Source organism: Oncorhynchus kisutch, linkage group LG22, assembly GCF_002021735.2.
Source record: "Oncorhynchus kisutch isolate 150728-3 linkage group LG22, Okis_V2, whole genome shotgun sequence".
Lineage (NCBI taxonomy): Eukaryota > Metazoa > Chordata > Actinopteri > Salmoniformes > Salmonidae > Oncorhynchus > Oncorhynchus kisutch.
This window is the reverse complement of record NC_034195.2, coordinates 29,194,285-29,215,825: the sequence shown is the minus strand read 5'-3', so window position 1 is coordinate 29,215,825 and position 21,541 is coordinate 29,194,285. Positions and strand designations below refer to the sequence as shown.

The 21,541-nt window shown below is 42.3% G+C and overlaps 1 protein-coding gene across 3 annotated transcripts; it reads right to left on the bottom strand.

Annotated features, from left to right (window-relative positions):
• Nucleotides 1–2,503: 2,503 nt before the first annotated feature.
• LOC109866950 (telomere repeats-binding bouquet formation protein 1) lies at nucleotides 2,504–20,135 on the bottom strand. 3 transcript variants are annotated; one of them, XM_031801984.1, is made up of 20 exons: nucleotides 19,638–20,135; nucleotides 19,031–19,135; nucleotides 18,812–18,922; nucleotides 18,578–18,706; nucleotides 18,356–18,487; nucleotides 17,855–17,915; nucleotides 17,555–17,673; nucleotides 17,309–17,437; nucleotides 16,676–16,828; nucleotides 16,405–16,536; nucleotides 16,139–16,264; nucleotides 15,876–16,018; nucleotides 13,435–13,877; nucleotides 13,232–13,302; nucleotides 11,666–12,031; nucleotides 11,438–11,557; nucleotides 4,142–4,419; nucleotides 3,897–3,941; nucleotides 3,082–3,269; nucleotides 2,504–2,988 (listed from the first exon to the last, which is right to left on the bottom strand). In XM_031801984.1, the coding sequence occupies exons 2-20, from the start codon at nucleotides 19,068–19,070 to the stop codon at nucleotides 2,955–2,957; spliced, it is 2,820 nt and encodes a 939-aa protein (XP_031657844.1). In that variant the 5' UTR covers nucleotides 19,071–19,135; nucleotides 19,638–20,135; the 3' UTR covers nucleotides 2,504–2,954. The 3 variants fall into 3 exon arrangements, with proteins under 3 accessions (XP_031657844.1, XP_031657847.1, XP_031657845.1); XM_031801987.1 differs by having other exon boundaries at nucleotides 3,114–3,269; XM_031801985.1 differs by having other exon boundaries at nucleotides 19,031–19,083.
• Between the last annotated feature and the right edge of the window lie 1,406 nt (nucleotides 20,136–21,541).

Here is a 21,541-nt window from a genome sequence, read left to right as displayed (position 1 = left end):
CAGAATTGAAGGAATGATGGATAGAGCTAAATAGAGGAAAATTCTAGAGGGAAACCGGTTTCACTCTTCCAGAGATTTGAGACTGGGACGGAGGTTCACCTTCCAGCAGGACAATGATCCTAAGCATACTGCTAAAACAACACTCGAATGGTTTAAGGGGAAACATTTAAATGTCTTCGAATGGCATAGACCAATGCCCAGACCTCAATCCAACTGATAATCTGTGGTATGACTTAAAGAATGCTGTACACCAGTGGAACCCATCCAACTTGAAGGAACTGGAGCAGTTTTGCCTTGAAGAATGGGCAAAAATCCCAGTGGCTAGATGTGCCAAGCTTATAGAGACATACCCCACGAGACTTGCAGCTGTAATTACTGCAAAAGGTGGCTCTACAAAGTTTTGACTTGGGGGGTGGGGGGTGAATAGTTATGCACGCCCAAGTCATGTTTTTTGTCTTATTTATTCTTTGCTTCAAAATAAAAAAATATTTCTTCATGCATTGCGCCGACAGAAATAAACATCTCTGGGAATAAGGGCGGGGGTATATGCTTCATGATCAACAACTCATAGTGTAACCATAACAACATACAGGAACTCTAGTCCTTCTGTTCACCTGACCTAGAATTCCATACAATCAAATGCCAACCATATTATCTCCCAAGAGAATTCTCGTCAGTTATTGTCACAACTGTGTATATACCCCCTCAAGCAGATAACACAATGGCCCTCAAGAAACTTTACTGGACTCTATGTAAACTGGAAATTATATATCCTGAGGCAGCATTTATTGTAGCTGGGGATTTTAACAAAATCAGCTTATTGATTGTGGCACTCACGAGGACAATACACTGGACCACTGATACTCTAACTTCCGTAATGTGTACGAGGCCCTCCCTTCAGCAAAACCGACCATGACTCCATCTTGCTCCTACCATCCTATAGGCAGAAATTCAAACAGGCTGTACCCGTGACTAGAACCATTCAATGCTGGTCTGGCTAATCAGAATCCACGCTTCAAGATTGTTTTGATCATGCGGACTGGGAAATGTTCCGGGCAGCCTCAGAGAATAACATTGATCGATATGCAAATTCGAGTGAATTTGTAAGGAAGTGCATTGGAGATGTTGTACCCACTGTGACTATAAAACCTACCCTAATCATAAACCTTGGATGGATGGTGGCATTCATGCAAAACTGAAAGTGCGAACAGTTGAAAGAGGACTGGGAATATAGCAGAATATAAAGAGTATTTATCTCCTGCAAGGCAATCAAACAAGCAAAATGTCGGTATAGGGACAAAGTGTAGTCACAATTCAACAGCACAGACACGAGACAGATGTGGCAGGGTCTACAGGCAATTACAGACTACAAAAAGAAAACCAACCACATCACGGACACCGACGTATTGCTTCCAGACAAACTAAACACCTTCTTTGAGGATAATAGTGCACCACTGCATCTCAGTGCTAGAGGTGTCACTACAGACCCTGGTTCAATTTCAGGCTGTATCACAACCGGCCGTGATTGGGAGTCCCATAGGGCGGCGCACAATTGGCTGGGGTAGGCTGTCATTTTAATTAAGAACTTACTCTTAACTGATTTGCCTAGATTGAAATCAGAATTGTCAAACAGTTCTGAGAGCAGAACAGTCTCTCAGATATCACGGAAGTGTTGAATGGACAATTGACTCAACAGGCAAAGCTACAATTATACTGAACAAAAATATAAACGCAACATGTAAAGTGCTGGTCCCATGAGCTGAAGTAAAAGATCCCAGAAATGTTCCATATGCACAAAAAGCTTACATCTGTTAAAGAGCATTTCTCCTTTGCCAAGATAATCCATCTACCTGACAGGTGTGGATCAAGAAGCTGATTAAACACCATGATCATTACACAGGTGCCCATTGTGCTGGGGACAATAAAAGGCCACTCTAAAATGTGCAGTTTTGTCACACAACACAATACCACAGCTGTGTCAATGTTTGAGGGAGCGTGCAATTGGAATGCTGACTGCAGGAATGTCCACCAGAGCTGTTGCCAGGCAATTGAATGTTAATTTATCTACCATAAGCCACCTCCAACGTCATTTTAGACGGTCAGGTCCATCAAAAGGATGAGCTCCTGCTGTTGTTTTCCCAATGAGAACACAATCCCTGTATCCAAATCCAGACTCAAATACATCAAGATACAGTATTCAATGTTTGTCGGCCGTAGGCCACTGAAACTCAAATATATATTTTCTTCTCCCACACGGTCTCCTATGTTTCATGCATGTTTAAACCATTCACACCCATGCATTACATAAAAAGTGTCTTAGATATTGGTGTTTAATATTAAGCTATAGAAAGCATTTCCCCTTAAGGGACAAACTCTCTTGAAGTAGAAAAAGCTGTTTTTAACCTCAAGTCAGTAAATGAACATCCTCATTGTTATGGAGCCTTGAGGGTCCCTGAATGAAAAAGCATGGTGTGAGATTATCAGACAGTGACACACACATCACTGCATACAGACACCCTTCTGTTTAATTCAATACAAACAACTTCAGGGGATGACGAGTGAACAACCTTTTCAATCTCAATCCATACATTAACAATGAACAAGATAAACCGTCAAGTGCAAATCATTACACAAATCATTTCCATGTTTCTATTCCAAACAATATTCCAACTACTTCAAATAGGCAGCAAAATACTGCTGTGTAAAAAAACAAGGTTGAGAAATACAGAACGGACCCTTCATTAATCCTCCATGACCATGAAATTAACATATTTCAAATATAGTACTAACTTAAATAACAAATATGAATTTTATTTACAGTAGCACAGCATAGTAATTCATTTCAAACTGGGGACTAAATTATAGTATTTAAAGTATTATTGAATATTACATTAGAGTATTTCAAATATATGACTGTGATTTATGTCCAATAGACAAAGTGTTCTTCTAGGATCTCATAGAGTCTGAATCCATACCCTGGGCTTTAGCCTGTAGGGAGAGAAAGAGAGAATGAGAGAGACGGAACAAAATGGAGAACAAGACCCAAAAAATGACTGAAATTGAAGTCAGTGACATGCATACATTTTTGTAAAACCATTGTTGATGCCTATCACCTGCAGGCGTTTGTATTTCTTGGCCAGGTCAACGTTGGTGCGTCCCGGCTGGAACGGATAGGCCCAAAGGATGGAGTTCCAGGATGGACCAAACCGCTCTATACCTCGACACAGATAACTCTCCTCCTCACGGCTGAAGTTCCTCCTCTCCCTCCTCTGTAAATAGATAGAGGACGCTGAAGACAGACCTGGCTCTCAAGAGCAGACAGGCTATGTGCACACTGCCCACAAAATGAGGTGGAAACTGAGCTGCACTTCCTAACCTCCTGCCAAATGTATGACCATATTAGAGACACATATTTCCCTCAGATTACAGACCCACAAAGAATTCGAAAACGAATCAAATGTTGATTACCTCCCATATCTATTGGGTGAAATTCCAGTGTGCACAGCAGCACGATTTGTGACCCGTTTCCACAAAAGGGCAACCAGTGAACAAACACCATTGTAAATACAACCTATATTTGTTTATTTATTTTCCCTTTTGTACTTGAATGATTTGCACATCATTACAACACTGTATATATACAACATTTGACATGTCGTTATGTAAGTCTTTTGTAAGTAATGTTTACTGTTCATTTTTTATTTCACTTTTGTTTATTATCCATTTCACTTGCTTTGGCAATATAAACATGTTTCTTATAAAGCCCCTTAGACTGAAATTGAATTGAGAGGGATGGGGGGGTGGGGATCAATGTACAAGGACTGTAGGAGAATGCAGGGTAAAGAACAGTAAGAGAGAGAGACAGACAGAGGACATGAGACAAAACACAAACACACCTCATTGGTATTCACCCTCTTTTCCTTGGTTTTGGAACTGCTCTGCTGCAAGACAGAGGACACCATGACACACATACCTCTGGATAACATTCCCCTACTACACACACACTGGCATAGTGGTCTCTGCTCCCACATTGCCTGATTACTAGAACACTGGTCGTTCTATACAGTCCATCCACTATAGATTAACCTCCAATTCAACACTCACTTCTACAGAGACATCTGGATACACTCATCTCTCTTACAGTCAAAGATGGGTTTCCCATAGAAAGAGTCTTCTGCTGATTATCGATGACACCGTCCTCCCCACCGATGACACCGTCCTCCCCACCGATGACACCGTCCTCCCCACCGATGACACCGTCCTCCTCATCCATGACACCGTCCTCCTCATCCATGACACCGTCCTCCTCATCCATGACACCGTCCTCCTCATCCATGACACCGTCCTCCTCATCCATGACACCGTCCTCCTCATCCATGACACCGTCCTCCTCATCCATGACACCGTCCTCCCTTCTGTCTGCGTGTGTGTGTGTGTGTGTGTGTGTGAGAAAGTGTGAGGGAAAAAAAGAGGGAGACAGTAAGCAAAGAACAGACGTGTCAAGCCTCATTGTGAGCAGAGACCAACAGCTCACAGAGCTCATTGAGGTAAACAGAGACACAATCAAATAAAGAGAAAATACAATCTCTCCCTCTTTTTCTTCTTCATTGGAAGTGACATTAGGTCAGTCAGGCCTAATACAGCTGCCTGCTACCAGAACAATAGAACACAGAAGAGATGCACTGATCAGAGAGGGAAAAAGGGAGAAATAAGGATAAATGGAGCATGAGAGAGGGGCAGACAGAGAGTACGGGGGGGGAGAAAGCAAGACAGAAAAACAGAGCGGGAAAGTGGGTTAGAGAGCAAAAGAAAAACAAACAGACAAAGAAAGAGTGTAGTATTTCTTTGAAGGAGGAAAGGTGCTCAAAAAGAGCAGAGTAAATCTGTGAACTGTGAATCAACACACAGAAGAGGTGGACACCGCTACACAATAAGAGCACTATAAGAGTGTAAACTAGCTAGTGTTGTACAACTGTACCTCTCTAGAACAGTGTAAACTAGCTGGAGTTGTACAACTGTACTGGTATAGAACAGTGTAAACTAGCTGGAGTTGTACAACTGTACTGGTATAGAACAGTGTAAACTAGCTGGAGTTGTACAACTGTACTGGTATAGAACAGTGTAAACTAGCTGGAGTTGTACAACTGTACTGGTATAGAACAGTGTAAACTAGCTGGAGTTGTACAACTGTACTGGTCTAGAACAGTGTAAACTAGCTGGAGTTGTACAACTGTACTGGTATAGAACAGTGTAAACTAGCTGGAGTTGTACAACTGTACCTCTCTAGAACAGTGTACACTAGCTGGAGTTGTACAACTGTACCTCTCTAGAACAGTGTACACTAGCTGGAGTTGTACAACTGTACTGGTATAGAACAGTGTAAACTAGCTGGAGTTGTACAACTGTACTGGTATAGAACAGTGTAAACTAGCTGGAGTTGTACAACTGTACTGGTATAGAACAGTGTAAACTAGCTGGAGTTGTACAACTGTACTGGTATAGAACAGTGTAAACTAGCTGGAGTTGTACAACTGTACTGGTATAGAACAGTGTAAACTAGCTGGAGTTGTACAACTGTACTGGTATAGAACAGTGTAAACTAGCTGGAGTTGTACAACTGTACTGGTATAGAACAGTGTAAACTAGCTGGAGTTGTACAACTGTACTGGTATAGAACAGTGTAAACTAGCTGGAGTTGTACAACTGTACTGGTATAGAACAGTGTAAACTAGCTGGAGTTGTACAACTGTACTGGTATAGAACAGTGTAAACTAGCTGGAGTTGTACAACTGTACTGGTATAGAACAGTGTAAACTAGCTGGAGTTGTACAACTGTACTGGTATAGAAAAGTGTAAACTAGCTGGAGTTGTACAACTGTACTGGTATAGAACAGTGTAAACTAGCTGGAGTTGTACAACTGTACTGGTATAGAACAGTGTAAACTAGCTAGTGTTGTGCTATACAGCTGTAGAGGTCAGTAACAGAGTTGACTAGCTATCAGCCAGTGTGAGAACATTTCTCTGTGCTACAAGGAATACACTGGAGACCAGGAATCCCACGGGGGAAAAAACACATTCAATTAGCATATTAGTTGTAACTTCATAGCAGCCTGTTACCAGCATCTAACTTAAAGGGTAAATCCACTCATTAGTCCACTGTTGATACAGTCCCAAAATGTTTTGCATGTAAGCAGACAATTTTCTAAATATTGGACTTTCAAGAAGCAAAGTATCACTGGCCACATCAACCAACCAGCCATGGAGGTACGTCACTCGCTGTGGATGTCGATGAAGGCGTCCCATGGAGATGTTGACCCCGGAACTGATAAAGACCAGAAACAGCTTTGCCGCCCTGGATCCAGAGGTTCCGGGGCCTTCGTCCGTGGTGACTTCCCAATCAAGAACTGATTTTAGTATTAAAAGACTCCAAAAACACCCAATAATTTCAGGTCCAGTACCATCCTTGTGAAAGATTCAGCAGACTGCTGGCATTACACATCTGGCTAAAAGACTACTGTAGCTCTGCTGGAGTCATTTGTACTGATAACTTTGACACCTTCTGGAAACAGAAGATACTCTACAGGAATGACAGAGTCCATCCAAATCATCTTGGCTCCTGGACTCTGTACATGCATTTCAAGGATGCCTTGAAACAATGACTGGTAAATGATCCAGGACCAGCTCAGTTAATCCCTACCATTGTGACAATGAGTCGTCATAATGCTGCATCAAATGTACATGATCTTAGGGGCATTGGCAAACACAAGTCATTTCATTTATGTACCCCTAACTGCAAGGAATATATCCGTTTAATCCTACAGCTATTGTAAGCAGTAATCATGAGCCTATAAATCAGAGTTACACTGTTAGCACTGAGGCTCACCCTGCACTATCAGCTCCAATGTAAATACCATGAGTAAGTCTACCTCTGATAAGCTACCCAGTAAAGCATTAAAAACAAACCCAGAAAAGTACTAAAAATATAGCCCATATTAACATATGTAGCCTAAGAAACAAGGTCCAAGAAGTCAATAACTTGCTTGCAACAGATTACACTTATATTCTGACTATCTCTGAAACTCACGTTGATAATACCTTTGATAATACAGTGGTAGCAATACATGGTTATAACATCTACAGAAAAGACAGAAATGCCAAGGGAGGCTATGTTGCTGTCTATATTCAGAACCACATTCCTGTAAAGCTTAGAGACGATCTAATGTTAAATACTGTTGAAGTAATATGGCTACAGGTTCATCTGCCTCACCTAAAGCCCATTCTGGTGGGAAGCTGCTACAGATCACAAAGTGCTAACAATCAGTATCTGGATAACGTGTGAAATGCTTGATAATGTACATGATATCAACAGAGAAGTATATTTTCTGGGTGATTTAAATATTGACTGGCTATCATTAAGCTGCCCACTCAGGAAAAAAGTTAAAACTGTAACCAGTGCCTGCAACCTGGATCAGGTTGTCAGTCAACCTACCAGGGTAGTTACAAACAGCACATGAATTAAATCACCAACATGTATTGATCACATTTTTACTAAAGCTGCAGATATTTGCTTTGAAGCAGTATCCAAATCCATAGGATGTAGTGATCACAATATAATAGCCCTATCTAGGAAAACCACAGTTCCAAAGGTTGGGCCTAATATAGTGTATAAGAGGTCAGGCTGGGCCTAATATAGTGTATAAGAGGTCAGGCTGGGCCTAATATAGTGTATAAGAGGTCATACAATAAGTTTTGTAGTGATTCATATGTTGATGATTTAAAGAATATTTGCTGCTCTGTGGTGTGTAATGAGGAGCAACCAGACGCTGCACTTGACGCATTTATGAAACTACTTATCCCAGTTACTAATAAGATCACACCCATTAAGAAAATGATGGTAAAAACTTAAATCCCCGTGGAATGATGAGGAATTTAAAAATTGTATGGTTGAGAGGGATGAGGCAAAAGGTATGGCAAATAAGTGTGGCAGCCCAACTAATTGGCAAACGTACTGCAAATTAAGAAATCATGTGACTAAACTAAATAAAAAGAAACTACACTATGAAACAAATATCAATTATATAAAGAATTATTTTAAAAGGCTTCCGGGGCAACTTAAATGACATTTTGGGAAAAAGGCCAAGTCGGCTCCTTCATTTATTGAATCAGATGGCTCATTCATCATAAAGCCCACTGATATTGCAAACTACTTTAATTACTTTTTCATTGGCACGATAAGCAAACTTAGGGATGACATGCCAGCAACAAAGCTGATACTACACATCCAAGTATATCTGACCAAATTATGAAAGACGAGAATTGTACTTTTGATTTCTGTAAAGTCAGTGTGGAAGAAGTGAAAAAATTGATGTCTATCAACAATGACAAGCCACCAGGGTCTGACAATCGAGATGGAAAATTACTGAGGATAATAGCAGATGATATTGCCACATCTTCAATTTAAGCCTACTAGAGAGCATGTGCCCTCAGGCCTGGAGGGAAGCTAAAGTCATTCCGCTACCCAATAATAGTAAAGCCCCCTTTACTGGCTCAAATAGCCGACCAATCAGCCTGTTACCAACCCTTAGTAAACTTCTGGAAAAAATTGAGTTTGACCAGATACAATGCTATTTTACAGTAAACAAATTGACAACAGACATTCAGCACGCTTATAGGGAAGGACACTCAACAAGCACAGCACTTACACAAATTACTGATGATTGGCTGAGAGGAATTGATGATCAAATTATTGTGGGGGCTGTCTTGTTAGACTTCAGTGCAGCTTTTGAAATTATTGATCATAGTCTACTGCTGGAAAAACCTGTGTGTTATGGCTTTACACCCCCTGCTATAATGTGGATAAAGAATTACTTGTCTAACAGAACACAGAGGGTGTTCTTTAATGGAAGCCTATCAACTATAATCCAGTTAGAACCAGGAATTCCCCAGGTTAGCTGTTTGGGCACCTTGCTTTTTTTCAATTTTTACTAAAGACATGCCATTGACTTTGAGTAAAGCCAGAGTTTCTATATATGCGGATGACTCAACACTATACTTGTCAGCTATTACAGCGACTGAAATGACTGCAACACTCAACAAAGAGCTGCAGTTAGTTTCAGAGTGGGTGGAAAGGAATAAGTTTGCCCTAAATATTTCTAAAACTAAAAGCTTTGTATTTGGAACAAAACAGTCACTAAACCCTAAACCTCAACTAAATCTTGTAATAAATAATATGGAAATTGAGCAAGTTGACTAAACTGCTTGGAGTAACACTAGATTGTAAACTGTCATGGTCAAAACATATTGATGCAGTAGTAGGTAAGATGGGGAGAAGTCTGTCTTTAATAAAGCAATGCTCTGCCTTCTTAACAACACTATCAACAATGCAGGTCCTACAGGTCCTCGCACCTTGACTACTGTTCAGTCATGTGTTCAGGTGCCACAAAAAAGGACTTAGGAAAATTGCAATTGGCTCAGAACAGGGCAGCACGGCTGGCCCTTGGATGTACTCAGAGAGCTAATATTAATAATATGCATGTCAATCTCTCCTGGCTGAAAGTTATGGAGAGAATGACTTCAACTACTTTTATTTATGAGAGGTATTGACGAGAGGTCTACCGATTATGATTTTTCAACGTCGGTACCGATTACTGGAGGACCAAAAAAAGCCGATACCGATTAATCGGCCAATTTATTTATTTATATCTGTAATAATGACAATTACAACAATACTGAATGAACACTTATTTTAACTTAATATAATACATCAATAAAATACATTTTCTCAAATAAAAAATGAAACATGTTCCATTTGGTTTAAATAAATGCAAAAACAGTGTTGGAGAAGAAAATAAAAATGCAATATGTGCCATGTAAAAAAGCAAACGTTTAAGTTACTTGCTCAGAACATGAGAACATATGAAGAAAGCTGATGGTTCCTTTCAACATGAGTCTTCAATATTCCCAGTTAAGAAGTTTTAGGTTGTAGTTATAGGAATTATAGGACTACTTCTCTCTATACCATTTGTATTTCATATAACTTTGACTATTGGATGTTCTTATAGGCACTATAGTATTGCCATAATCTTGAGAGTTGATAAATCATAAACAGCGCTGTGCTTCAAGCATTGCAAAGAGCTGCTGGCAAATGCAGAAAGTGCTGTTTGAATGAATGCTTACGAGCCTGCTGCTGCCTACCACCGCTCACAGTCAGACCACTCTATCAAATATCAAAGCATAGACTTAATTATAATATAATAAACACACAGAAATATCAGCCTTAGGTCATTAATATGGTCAAATCCAGAAACTACCATTTCGAAAAGTAAACGTTTATTATTTCAGTGAAATACGGAACCGTTCCGGATTTTATCGAACGGGTGGCAACCCTAAGTCTAAATATTGCTGTTACATTGCACAACCTTCAATGTTATGTCATAATTATGTAAAATTCTGGCAAATTAATTACGGTCTTTGTTAGGAATAAATGGTCTTCACACAGTTCGCAATGAGCCAGGCGGCCCAAACTGCTGCATATACCCTGACTCTGCTTGCACTGGAACGCAAGAAGTTTCCCTAGTTAATATTGCCTGCTAACATTTATTTTAACCAAATATGCAGGTTTAAAAAAATATATACTTGTATATTGATTTTAAGAAAGGCATTGATGTTTATGGTTATGGACATTGGTGCAACGACAGTGCTTTTTTTTCGCGAATGCGCTGTTGTTAAATCACTCATTTGGCAAAGTAGGCTGTGATTCAATGATAAATTAACAGGCACCGCATTGATTATATGCAACGCAGGACAAGCTAGTTAAACTAGTATTATCATCAACCATGTGTAGTTAACTAGTGATTATGTTAAGATTGATTTTTATAAGTTTAATGCTATCTAGCAACTTACCTTGGCTCCTTGCTGCACTCACGTAACAGGTGGTCAAGCCTGCCACCAGTCTCCCAGTGGATTGCAACGTAATCGGCATCCAAAAATGCCGATTACCGATTGTTATGAAAGCTTGAAATCGGCCCTGCCATTAATCGGCCAGGCCATGCCGATTAATCGGTCAACCTCTAGTATTGACACTACTAGTACACAGCTCGGACACCCATGCATACCCCACAAGACATGCCACAAGAGGTCTCTTCACATTCCCCAAGTCCAGAACAGATTATGGGAGACGCACAGTATTACATAGAGCCATGACTACATGGAACTCTATTACACATCAAGTAACTGACACAAGCAGTAAAATTAGATTTTAAAAAACCTTATGGAACAGCATTGGAACAGACACATGCATACACACACGATAACATACGCACTATGTGGAAGTGGTGGAGTAGGGGCCGATGATACAAGAGAAACGATACGGTTATCTCATTATTGGCTGGGTAAAATAAAGGCTAAGGTGTTGTCATGGTGTCTGAACATACAGTACCTCCTCTCTCCTGCCCCCTGCTGGTCACAGAAGAGAGGCTCTTCATCAGACCTTTATGCAAAGGATTCCGAGCGATACCTTCACATGGACCACAGGTCTCAAGGGGAGTGAGACTCACATCTAAGAGAGAAAACAGGGAGGGGCGAGAGAACTATATAATATATTATTGTTTTTCACAGAAAAGACAGAGGGGATATGTAAATATTTTGTTGAGATGGTGAATCTTACGGTTGTGATCAGTGTTGTGTTGTCCGCTGTTGGTTGAGAAGCTTCTCAGGAGGGTTCCTTTACAGACAGGAGTCAGACTGGCCTCTGTTACAACAGGACACATATCCCAATTCAAATCACATCGGTGTGTGGGTGTGTTCAGCACTTCAGGAATCTTATCTCTGCAGTGATCCCAGACGCTCTGTGTCCCTCGCTGAGTCTCTCTCTGTCCCGTTGTGTGTATTTCTCTCCTCCTGCGTATATCTCGGAGGTGCTGTGTGTAGCTGTGTGTGGCCTGCTGCAATACCAGGTGCAGGTCACAGCTGTGGGGACAGTTCCTTTGGAGGACAGGGAACGACCGGCTGGTCACCAAACCGAACACACAGCCTGGGGAGAAGGAAACAGCTGGGTGAACACGGTTTTGCTAAGAGACAGTTAAGCTTTTTTCAGAGCTATAGATAAATAGATACACTACATGAACAAAAGTATGTAGACAGCTGCTTGTCAAACATCTCATTCCAAAATCATGGGCATTAACATGGAGTTGGTCCCCCCCTTCTATAACAGCCTCCACCCTTCTGGTACGGCTTTCCACTAGTTGTTGGAACATTGCTGCGGGAACTTGCTTCCATTCAGCCACAAGAGCATTAGTGAGGTCAGGCAACGATGTTGGGTGATTGATTAGGCCTGGCTCGCAGTCGGCGTTCCAATTCATGCAAAAGGTGCCACAAAGTTGTAAGCACAGAATTGTCTAGAATGCTGTAGAGCTAAGATTTCCCTTCGCTGGAACTAAGGGGCCTAGCCTGAACCATGAAAAACAGGCCCAGACCATTATTCCTCCTCCGCCAAACTTTACAGTTGGCACTATTGGGGCAGGTAGTGTTGTACTGGCATCCGCCAAACCCTGACTCATCTGTTGGACTTCCAGATGGTAAGTGTGAGTCATCACTCCAGAGAAAGCATTATCAATGCTCCAGAGTCCAATGGAGGCGAGCTTTACACCACTCCAGCCGACACTTGGCATTGCGCATGTTGATCTTAGGTTTGTGTGCGGCTGGTCGGCCATGGTAACCCATTTCATAAAGCTCTCGAACAGTTCTTGTGCTGACGTTGATTCCAGACGCAGTGTCGAACTCAGTAGGTAGTATTGCAAATGACGACAGATTATTTTTACGTGCTACACGCTTCAGCAATCCGCGGTCCCGTTCTGTGAGCTTGCGTGTCCTACCACCTACCACTTCGCGGCTGAGCCGTTGTTGCTCCTAGACATTTCCACTTCACAATAACAGGACTTACAGTTGACCGAGGCAGCTCTAGCAGGGCAGAAATTTGACAAACTGACTTGTTAGAAAGGTGGCATCCTATCACGGTGCCACGTTGAAAGTCACTGAGCTCTTCAGTAAGACCATTCTACTGCCAATGTTTGTCTATGGAGATTGCATGGCTGTGTGCTCTATTTTATACCTGTCAGCAACGGGTGTGGCTGAAACAGCCAAATACACTAATTTCAAGGGGTGTCCACATATTCTTGTATACATAGTGTAGACAGTTTTGCATTGTCACTTCATCCCATTGACATTTTTGTACCTTCATCATCCAACGGTTTCTTCTGCCTGCTCATTCCTGGCTTGTCCGGAGCTGGGCACTTGAACACTTGGCTAAAACACACACCATGAGCGAGAGAAGAATGGTACACAGAATTACATTTCGTACATAACATAGACACGAAACACTTCACAAGAATCATGTTTCAATAAATACAGCATTTGCATATAGTGCAGAGTGCTGACCTGTGTGTGTGTGTCTGGGAGTGTCCTTCTAGTGGACTGGAGGAGGAAGGGACCAGTGTTCCTGTCCCCAGATATACAGAACACCTCTCATCCTCTCCATCACAGGGCTGCCCAGGGACACTAGCTCTACCAGGTCCAGCATTGCCCACGGCTGACACAGACGGTGTGTGAGCCTGCTCTCTCATGCCAAGGTGCTTGTCTCTGCGGTTCTCGGTCTGTGTGTGTGATGCTGTGTTTGTGCCTTTCTCTGTAAGTGGGTTTGTGTAGAGAGGATAAGTATTTATCTTAGCTGCCAAGCCCCTGTCCTTCTCTGGTTGTGTGTTTCCAAGTGTGTACATGTGCAGAGTGGTGTGCCTTTGTGTGTGTGTTCTCTTCTCCCTCTCACTCTCTCTGCTGCGGCTGGGTTTCTGAGGCTCCTCACTGGTCTGTCTCCTTACACGCTTCTGATCAAAACACACACACACACACCTTGACACTTAACTTACTATAAAATACCCAAGAGAGTCAGTGCGCTTGGAGAGCCTAGTACAGTGTCTGTAAAATAGATTGGTCCTGTCCAGAAACAACATGTCACAGGGCAAGGTGGAGCTACCATATTTCTTATTATACCTATCCAATTCCTTCAGATTGACATGACGTCCCCTAGAGGGTAGGGGTTGTTTCTGGACAGGACCATTGTGTATGGAGTAGACCAGAGCTGTGTTAGACCCACACCGTTAGGTCCTGCCCTGTGTTTGTGGGTTGATTCTCCTCTAGGACTCTATGGTGTAGATCCTCTCTTTCTCCATCTCCACCCCTCCCCACTAGAACCGGCCGGACTGGGGTGTGTTCACAGGACATCCCCCTCTCTTCTCCTCCTCCCTCCTCTCTTCTCTCTTGACCCCAACTCTCTACTCCTCTCCAACGCTCTCTTTCCTCATACCTCCTGCCTCCATTCCACTCCTGGTATGGTAAAGAGGTGTGGTGAGGGGGTAGGGATAAGGAGGGGGGTAGAGGTAGGGGTAAGAGTAGCTCCTTCCTCCCCCATTCTGCAGGGTTCTGTCGGTCTGGGGAATTTGGTTCAACCCCCTCCCACTCCTCCCCCGCTCCCTGTTCAACAACCCCAACACACACACAATGACATTGTTGAATAATATAGGACTAGAATTAGATGAGAAGTGAAAGCCTTCTGCTTCACGAAAATGTAAGTTATTTTTATTTGCTTGATTGAATGGTTATGGGTCTGAATAAATAACCGCCTACCGCCAGCGCGTGTTCGCTCTTCTTTCTAACTACCTTCTATTGGCTGCTGTATTTAACATTAAGCAAACAAGAGCTTGCATCCCTCTTCTAATAGTTTATTGGTATAAGAAATACAAACAAAAAAAATGTCCAGAACGCTATTCTAGTCTAGATTATCCTGCATGGGAGAAGCCAGTGGAGCACAGGTGCATTTGTTTTGCACAAGAGACAGAGGCTATAAGTTAGAAGCTTATTATGCACAACCCATCATTAATTAGCTAAATATAAGGCTAATACTGCATTGAAAGTATTACCTGAAAGAGGTAGGCTAGGACATCTATATATAGGGCTATATATCAATGTATGGTTTTTTTATTTTATTTAACTAGGCAAGTCAGTTAAGAACAAAATCTTATTTACAATGACGACCTACCAAACTGAGTGGTTCTAGCCCTGATTGGCTGAAAGCTGTGGTATATCAGACCGTATATCACGTGTATAACATTAATGCTCCAATTATGTTGGTAACCAGTTTATAATAGCAATAAGGCACCTCGGGTGTTTGTGATATATGCCAATATACCATGGCTAAGGGCTGTATCCAGGCACTCTGTGTTGCGTTGTGCATAACAGCCCTTAGCCGTGGTAAATTAGCCATATACCACACTTATTGCTTAACTAGAACATGATTATCTATTTTGGATGCAATTTGAATGGAGTTAATGGAGAGAAAGAGAGTGCTTGGTCGTGCACTGATTTAAAGCAACGATATTGGAGTGACTCTGCAGCTGCAACAAAATTGTAAAAAATATTTACAATTAAAAAACAAGGTGACCCCCAAAATATGTGCATTTGTTCTTTATATTACTGTAGACTATGCTGCAGCAAATGCAGGCCTACAGCACCTGTCACAAGAAAAAAAGTTACCATGATGAGATGATAGGTCTACATGCATAGTGAACTCTTCTCCATACTGAGATGGGCTGTCTGTCGCCACCCTGAGTGTTGATAATTCATCATGCAGAGGCCGTAAAGAAGACAGATTTGGACATTGCATATAATATAACAGTTCCATTTCATGCCATGCTGTTCATATAAATAATTTATTATAATTTAACAGTTTCTCACAGTTATTTATCCCGGGAAAAGAGAATGGTCTTGGGCGATAAATCCCAGTAACCGGGTTCCCGCCATGTATATGTGTGTGTGGTGTAATATACCTGAGCCTGTTGTCTCTCCAGCTGGTTGATCCTGTGCAGCATGTCTCGTGCTGACCTCCAGTACCCCTCCATGTCCACAGGGGGCTCCAGCTCCACAGTCTGACCCTGAGACTCCCCATGAACCGCACCGCGCAGAAACACAGCTGGGAGGACAAGGAGGAGCAGGATGAGAGGAAAGACAATGCTACGGACATAATGAAATGGGTAGACTCACTTCAACACTGACATCAGATGTTTGCATACAGGTCTGTGTGTGTACTCACTAGCCTGTTTGCAGGTCTGCAGTATGAAGGCAGCAGCCTTCCTGAGCTCTTCACTGGTAGACTCAGTCAGTAGAGTGATGATGAGGGACAGACCTCCACACTGTAAGAACTGAGACCGGTGCTCCTCTAGAAGAGAATAAATACTGTAGTTATCAGTTATTACTGTGCAGTTATCATTGTTGTAATAACTTAATGTTTTCTTTGGAATTGTAAGATGTTTTATCGTCATTATTTGAAGCAAATAAAGCTGTGCGTCCCAGCCATACCAGAGGCCTCAGTGCAGTGTCCCAGGGTGAGTATGACAATGAGCCTGTCTTGGGGCTCCAGGCTGGGGCTGGACAGCAGGGAGTGGAGCTGAGGAACCAAACCATAACCTGCCAGACCTGACGCCAACACAGCTACGCACAGTAGGGGGAGAGAGGATCAAATAGACAGGTTACCAAGGGGAGCTGGTTTTTACATGGCTGTATGAGAGTGAGTTCACCCTAGCAGTAGGGGAGAGGGGTTGATTTGGGATTCAGGGAGTGAGTCACTCACGGTTGTCAATGATGCAGGCTGACAGGGTCTTGGTCATGATGACAGACAGCTGACAGGCCAATGGGCTGTGGGAGGCATCAGAGGCTAAGCGAATCAGAGTGAGTGTCAGATTTCCGAGCCCGCCGACTGTGGAAAAACTATCCTGAGCACAATCTGTGAGAGGGGTCGAGAGAGATAGATAGTGGGAGACACAGAGATAGGAGATGAATACAGAATAATGAGTGTTCAGACAAACCAAAACCATCTACACTGTAGCCTCTACAGACTAAAGGCCTGCATCCATCCTTCCTTAACACCAGGGAGAGAAACTGAGATATAAACCTTAATTTGAACAGTTACCAAAACGCTCTAGGACACTAATCTCTACAGACTGAAGATCTGCATCTATCTTTAAGATCTTTGCCTGGCCGTCCTAGAAATAGAAACAACACTGCACTTATAAAACTACTCGGATTACAATTACAAACTGTCCATTGCAAAAGCAACCCAAGTATTCTGTGTGTGACAAGACAACTCAAGAAAATCTGTTAAAAAGGCTAACATACCTTTTCAATCACAAGATACTGATACAAACAGTATGTAAGTAACTGACTCTAAACATTAGTGTCAGTGTATCATCCCTGTTTTACTCACTGTTGTTGGCAACAGTCATGGATATAAAGGAGCAGATGGGCTGAACCATCTCTGCGTAGGGGTGAGAGAGCTGCTGCAGCCAGCCCTTGACCAGGGGGAAGGCTGACACACACATACGCTGGCTCTCCTCTAGGGAAAGAACATTTTTCTTTGTCCACCAAGTTACACACATGCATAACCACCCTTGTTAATTTAATGTACAGCTGCATAGAACACTGTACAATGACACAAATACACACACATTACCATTCTGGGGGTTGTTGACACAGCCACAGAGAGCACTGGACACAGAGGTCCAGAGTTGGAACAGCTGAGTGACGTTAGCAGGTCTCACTGTGGCCTCACCAGAGAGAGGGAAACTAGTTCTGGGGAGATAAACAAACATCAATCAACCTGAATTGGAGTTGCCCTGTACAGTTTTACTTTAATACAATGTAATCATCTGCTCACCTCTTGACCATGCAGGTCTTGATTGTAAAAGATAATTAGTTGTCTATTTCAACCCATGTCTGCCAGAAACCCAGTGAAGTGCATTTCAGTGTTTACCTGAACAAGTCCAGCAGGATATCCAGACAGCCTGAGGTCTGAGCGAACTTCTGGCCAGACCCTGAAGCAGCACACACACAATTACCCACATCTGTATGTACAATATATATATAGCCTAGTGCTTTTCACATTAACATCAATAAAGCCCTGTTCACACTGGAGGTTTAGAAGTGACTCAAATCCTTTTTTTTTTGCATATCCAAATCTATTATTTTTCCTGCAAAACAGATTTCAGCATTACGTCCTGCAGTGTGAACAGGGCTTAGGTGCTTCACAGTAACCCAGCTTAGACTTCAAAAATCAAGCACTAGTACAGTGGCAAGGAAAAACTCCCTGGAAGGTAGAAACCTTGAGAGGCACTAGACAGGGGAGCCCCATCCTCCTCTGGCTGTACCAGGTAAAACACCTGCCTGTCATGACAATCACCCTCTGTTCGAAATCAACTCTCAACCCCAGCAGGACCAAAGAAACCCAAAGTCAGTTTTTCCTGTCTGCTCTTACTGTTGTTGGCGACAAGGACAGAGAGCAGGTAGACAGCTACTCTCCTCTGGGTCAGTGGACTGTCCTGCTGCATCAGACACTCGGCCAGATCACTGAATGTCTCCCTCCTACACAGGGCCTGCTTACAGTACACTGCACATACACACAGTGTGTTTACAATACACGTACGTCAGCATCAGGGAGAAACTGCTTAAAGTACACTACCAACATATACACACACACCATTGGCCTCTGCCAGCATTCCCAGTGTGAACTGAGCAGTCTCCCTGACCTCTGAGTGCGCACTGGATTTAGAGAGGTTATACACAAACACCACTCCTCCCATCTCTCTGAAGAAGTCCACATTCTCTTCTGAAACAGAGAGAATCAGTGACATTACATCACTATTAGTGGTTCATTTGTCTATTAAATCGATATACAGAAGATTTGCTGTTTGTGTGGGCGTGTGTGAGAGACCTCTCTGTTGACAGATGGAGTAGATGGTGAAAAGAGCTTGTTTCTGTGAAGCAGGACATTTCATCTGGTACTTCAGACACTCCAGCAACAAACTCAGATCTGTCTTTGTGGCTGTAAAGTAGAAAAACAAATTTAAAAAAGACAAACCAAACAAATAAATTAACAAAAAAATAAAGTAGTGTCATGTGTAACATATAAAAGTCCAGCAATAATACTCACCATTACGTTTGCTTATGCTGGAAACATACATTTCCATCATTCAATGGATTGTGCTGCCAGGGTGGGACATGGATATGTTTCAAGAAATAAGGATGCTAGCTAGGACTGTAGGACAGATGTTGTAACCAAAGAAATACAGGCTGTATGAATCTGTGCTGTTGCTGTAACTAGCTAGCTAGCAAGAAAGTACGATCCAAGAGGTTTAGAAACTCTGTGGGATGGTGCTTTCAAAACAACTGGGCAGTTGAAAGACAATAAACAGGTAAAATCATGACGTGGGTGATCTTTAGGTCGGAAACTCAGAGCTCTCGAAAGAGGCCCGAGTTGCAGACTTGGACTGACAAGTTGGATGACCGTTCAAAACACGGTTTCCCTCCCTCTCAGTTCCCAGTTGTATTTGAGGCCGGATATGTTATGAACGCGGCAGTAGTCACAGATTGTTGTCACCACCTGAGCTAGCTAACGTTAGCTATCTGCTACTAGATGTGTCACGGCTCTCATGAGCGACCTTGCTCTAAAAAACAGCTATCTAGCTACCTGTCTAGTACTTGCCAATTCATCAATACACTTCATGAATTACAATTAAAATCAAAGCATACACTCTTACATTGTCATTTGCTGGACAGTAAACAGACTTTAAGTTGTTTATGTGTTGATGCCTTTGCTGGTGCACCGGATGGAAAATTGTGGACTCAAATGTACCGCCACCGTTTTTGATTGGCCTCCGTCAAGGCGCGACTTGTCCGAGGCCGAACGAAGCCAGGGACTTAAAAAAAAAAATTACTAACGTTAGCTAAATATCAACAGGTCAAGGTGTCTTAGCTTCAGTATTATTTACAGTAGTGTAAAATAGTTAGTTATGCGTTAGCCTGGGCAGCTGCTAGTGGGCTTTATGGATCTCCAGTATCTATGTAGTTATAGTGTTACTAATGGAGATCCATAAAGCCCACGATTTAGCCAGAGGTTGGTTAAGTTAGCAGCTGCCCAGGCTTCAGTTCGGAGTGAAACTCGTGTCATTTACGTTTGCCTTGCACATTTCAGACGTTTCCTAGCTAGCTAATGTTACATTGCAACAGTTACCAGGCCAATAGGGCAGGGGTCGCTTTAGCTTTTAGAAATCTCCATTTTAAAAACGCACACCATCATAAACATTTTTTAAAAGCGCTGCATAGGCCTTGCAACATTTACGGTGATATGGCCTCTACAGAAGTCGGCATTCATACTTGGGCTTTTCCGAGCAGCTCAGAGATGTGAAGTGAGTTTGTGTTTATACAGACGGTTAATGCGGAGCCCTAAAATGTAAGAGGCGTATGGCGATGCGGTAGAGTTAAATGTGGCCTCTGTGTGCCTCCAATCTGGCTTGCAATTGCACCATACCACCCATATGGCGTCCGCGTTTTCGGATCAAGCATAAATTGACTCTTGACCCGAGATTTGTGTTTTTTTATTTATTTAACTAGGCAAGTCAGTTAAGAACACATTCTTATTTACAATGACGGCCAAACCCGGACGAGGCCCTATGGGACTCCCAATCACGGCCGGATGAGATTAAGCCTGGATTCGAACCAGGGACTTCTTGCACCCGAAATGCAGTGTGCCTTAGACCGCTGTGCTACTCGGGGGCGTGCAACTATAGTTTTCACACAAAATAAAATAATGTAAAGCTATTTGGCTAGCAACTAAGCTACACAACATAAGAAGATTACAATGAAAGAGCAATGTCTTTTTTGCCAACAGGTTTATCATAGAAAGCATTTAGCCAGCTACATTTTCTAATGTTTTGCTTGAAGTTAATCTCTTATTTTAACTAGCTACCGGAGAAAATGTGTTGGTTAGCTAGCGAACTACATACATATCAGGAGCAATAGGGACGTCGCACGTTCCTGTGTGAAACTAGCCACAACAGTGGCGTTTGCCATTCCCTTTCAAAATAAAAGTCCCCGATTTGAAAGTGATCAAACGGGTACAAATAGTGTAATCCTGCCATTTGGACTAAATAATTTTGAGATGGTCAGAATGTTGTTATATAAATTCAACAAAGACAATGAGAAAAGTGTCAACAAAATATTACACATTTGTTGACATCGGACTGTGGATGTATTAGACTTTAGAGTTGCGTTGGGGCATATCACTTTGCCAGTGGCGTTGAAGATGAGGGAGGACGATTTGTTTTTTCATGAGCATGGCCTTATTTATATTACAGCATATTGGTTGACTATCATTCATATTCCATTTACCCTGTTCAATGTAACAGAGATACATTTTAGGTTCCAGACAATGACAAATGGACAGACAGTGACATTCAGTACCACCTTGTAAACTCTTGCTTGCATCTAGCTGATATAGGGTGTAATCATTAGTCCAACAGTTGCAAACAAGACTTTCTATAGGACAAATTCAGGTATGTTGATCTCTGTTTTGTTCCGTTTGCTTCAGTTTAAGAAACTTCCGTTTAAGAATCCCTTTCAACAGAATTGGTTAAATGAATACACCCCTGATCACGAGTAAACA